Source organism: Odocoileus virginianus, chromosome 27 (genome assembly GCF_023699985.2).
Source record: "Odocoileus virginianus isolate 20LAN1187 ecotype Illinois chromosome 27, Ovbor_1.2, whole genome shotgun sequence".
Classification (NCBI taxonomy): Eukaryota; Metazoa; Chordata; class Mammalia; order Artiodactyla; family Cervidae; genus Odocoileus; species Odocoileus virginianus.
Window position 1 is genome coordinate 33,955,582 of NC_069700.1, and position 3,120 is coordinate 33,958,701.

General features: G+C 52.3%; 1 protein-coding gene across 1 annotated transcript; it reads left to right on the top strand.

Moving 5' to 3' along the window:
• The first annotated feature begins 602 nt into the window (after positions 1-602).
• LOC139031456 (microcephalin-like) lies at positions 603-2,726 on the top strand. The gene is given in 3 exon segments (XM_070456547.1): positions 603-621; positions 624-1,573; positions 1,575-2,726. Coding segments are annotated over 3 exon segments (1,875 nt in total). The 3' UTR covers positions 2,481-2,726.
• Positions 2,727-3,120: the final 394 nt, after the last annotated feature.

The following is a 3,120-nucleotide window of genomic DNA, read 5'->3' on the forward strand; positions in this document are numbered from 1 at the left end:
AGAACAAGGGCCTGTTCCCAGCCATATTCTCCACACAGCAAACCCTATAGTTTGGGACAAAAGGACCCCTGGGAAGGCTCTAAATGCCAAGCAGTAACAATTAGCCGTAAGCCAGAAGTCTCTTATCCGAACAAGAGACAGTACCCTATAAGCAAAAGTACCCTATAAGCACCCAGACAGCACCCTGGGAGCAAAAACAAAAAACGGTTTGCAAACTCTCATAAATAAATTCTTAAAACATAGCCTCTTAATGCCCAGTCAGTCTCCAGGCAATACCCCTACTTTTGCCAGTTGGCAGGAGGGCAGGATATGCTATTGTGAGAGCTCATACTGCTAGAGAAGCAAAACCTTTGCCACCTAACACTTCAGCCCAGAGGTGAGCTAATGGTCCTAACTCGAGCCTTAACCTTAGAAAAAGGAAAAATTATAAATATACGTGTGTGCTTAGTTGCTAAGTCATGTAGGACTCTTTGTGACCCTGTGGATTGTAGCCCACCAGGCTCCTCTGTCCATGGGATTCTCCAGGCAAGAAAACCAGAGTGGGGCCCTGCGCACGCGCGCTGCCACTATTGCGTCATGCTTGCGCGTCCCCGCTGCCTGTCATGGCGGCCCCCGGGAACCTCCGGGCCCGGTCCTAAAAGATGTTGTGGCATGTGTTGAAGTGTGGTCAGCCAATGGGACAGAAAATTACTCCAAGACCTTCAGGAGTCAACTCGTGGATTTGGGGGCGAAGGTTTCAAAAACTTTTAACAAACAAGTAACTCATGTGGTGTTCAAAGACGGGTACCAGAGCACCTGGGAAAAAGCACAGAAGAGAGGTGGGGAGTTGGTGTCATTGTACTTTGCTGAAGAAAAGCAGAAATCCAGCTGATGCAGGGTAGCTGGGGCGCACATTGACGAGTCGCTGTTCCCTGCAGCCAGCACCAACCAGCACCTACCAGGCCTGCTTAGAAAAAAGCGCAAGTGTATGCAGCCCAAAGATTTTATTCCCAAGACACCAGAAAATGATAAAAGGCTGCAAAAGAAATTTGAGAAAATGGCTAAAGAGCTGCAGCAGCAGAAAACCACTCTGGGCACCAATGTTCCTGTCCTCTTATTTGAATCTAATGGCTCGTTGGTATACAGCCCGACCGGTAAAGTCTACAGGGGCCACCACAGTGCAATGAAGAAGACGCTGCAGGAGATGAAGGAGAAACGGGAAAACCTTTCCCCCACCTCCTCCCAGATGATTGAACAGCCTGATGATAACACTGTGAACTCTCTGTGTGAAGCATCTTTGAACCTTTCACATGATACTTTGTGTTCAGATAACTCTTCTGCCGGTGGTCTGCCCATGTCTGCTGACGATCCTTGTGGAGGCTCTGCAAGTGGGACCCGGGAGAGGAAGTGGGGCGAGTTCATCACTGAGAGGGAAAGTGATCTGTGCACTGCATCGCCGGTGTTGCAGACAGGCCGTGGCAGCCCCTCAGCAGCTCCCCGTCCCCTGGGTCTCTGGACTCCTCCCAATCCACCAGCAGTCCTCCCAAGGCAGAGACCCCCCCAGCAGAGCCGGGCTGCAGGTGGGGTTGTCACCCCCCGTCTCGAAGCCATCGCGGCCGGCGGCCCAGGGGCTGTCTGACGGGAAGAGGCGTTTGTCTCCTGTGTCCTCTGCTACGAAAGGCCGCCCCGAGGGCCGTGCACAAGCCCTGGGCTCCTCCGTCAAGAGAAGGAAGACCCCGGAGAACTGGCCAGCCTCAGAGGAGGGGCGGAAGAGGAGGCGGTCCCTCCGGCAGCGCCCTGTAGCCTGCCTGCGGCTGTGGGAGGCGGAGAGCGGCCTGTGCTCTGTGCGGAGGCCCGCTGTCAAGAGTCTGGCCCTCGAGGAGTCCTCGTACGATGATTACTTTTCTCCTGACAATCTCAAGGAGAGGGTCTCGAAGGGGCTTCTTGGGGAGCAGCTGCCCTCCAGCCCCCCTCCGCTCCGAGGCCAGAGGAGCCTTTCCAAGACCGAGAGGACCAGCCTCCTGGACAGGGCTGACCTCTCCCTCATCGGCAGAGGCCCCAGACCCGCCATCGGCACCTGCTCCACGGCGAAGCCCGGCCCCTGCCTGGAGAGGCCTGCGCTCTCTGGGGCAGACGCGGGGCTGGGCGGCGGGACCTCGGGGGGCATGCCTGCTGCTGACGGGACCCCCGGGCCCTGTGCCCAGGCCGAGGCCCGGGGTGGGGGCGATGCTGGCCCCGCTGCGGGTGACGTTCTGCACGCCCCCAGCGGACTCGTCCCCCGGACGGGACCACAGGGAGACCCCAGCCCTCTGAAAGGAAGCAGGGAGGAGAGGAAAGAATGCACTGACACCCAGAGCATGCAGAAAGAAGGCCCTTCTCTAGAAACGACGGAGTCTGCTGAAGCGGACAGTGAGGGTGAACTGAACTCTGTAGGTGACTGTGCTGAGGAAGGATCCACGGAGAGGAAAGCGCCAGCCCAAGGAAGTAGAGAAAGTACGTGAGCCTCCTTTTACAGGTCTCTGCGCTCTGAGAATGTGCAACAGGGCGTCCGTCAGCCACACCTAACACAGCTTTTTCATAAGCAAAATATTTCTTTTTTTCCTTTTTAAAAAAACTTTGAAGAACGTATGTTTGATATTTACAATGGTAAATTCATTATTCCTGAGGAATAGACAGCCTACTGCCCTAAGGAGGTTCTAGGTTCCTTGCTTAAGCCTGTTGTTATGAATACATTTCTCTAAGTCCTATAGGTGCTGTCTTTTGTGAAGAATGGCCTAGAGAGGGTGTTTGTCCTGGTTTCACTGTAGCCTCTCATTGCAGCATCACTGAGCAAAGATGCACACTAGTGGAGAGCTTTTAAAATGATCTGTTTATAACAGGGAGGCTGTTTACTTTAAAAGGGAAATTAAGGCAGTGTAAATCATGCATCTGTTTATAACAGGGAAGCTGTTTATTTTATAAGGGAAATTATGGCAGTGTAAATCATGCATTTTGTCAAGAAAAGACAAAAGCATAAATGTGAAAGTAAGTTATCAATATTTCTTTTTGAAAAAGCTATCTGGTGTTAGTTCTGAAGAAATATTTTTTAAAAATATTTTAAGCAAGTAGTTCATTGTAATAGACCTTTTTAGACTTCTTTTT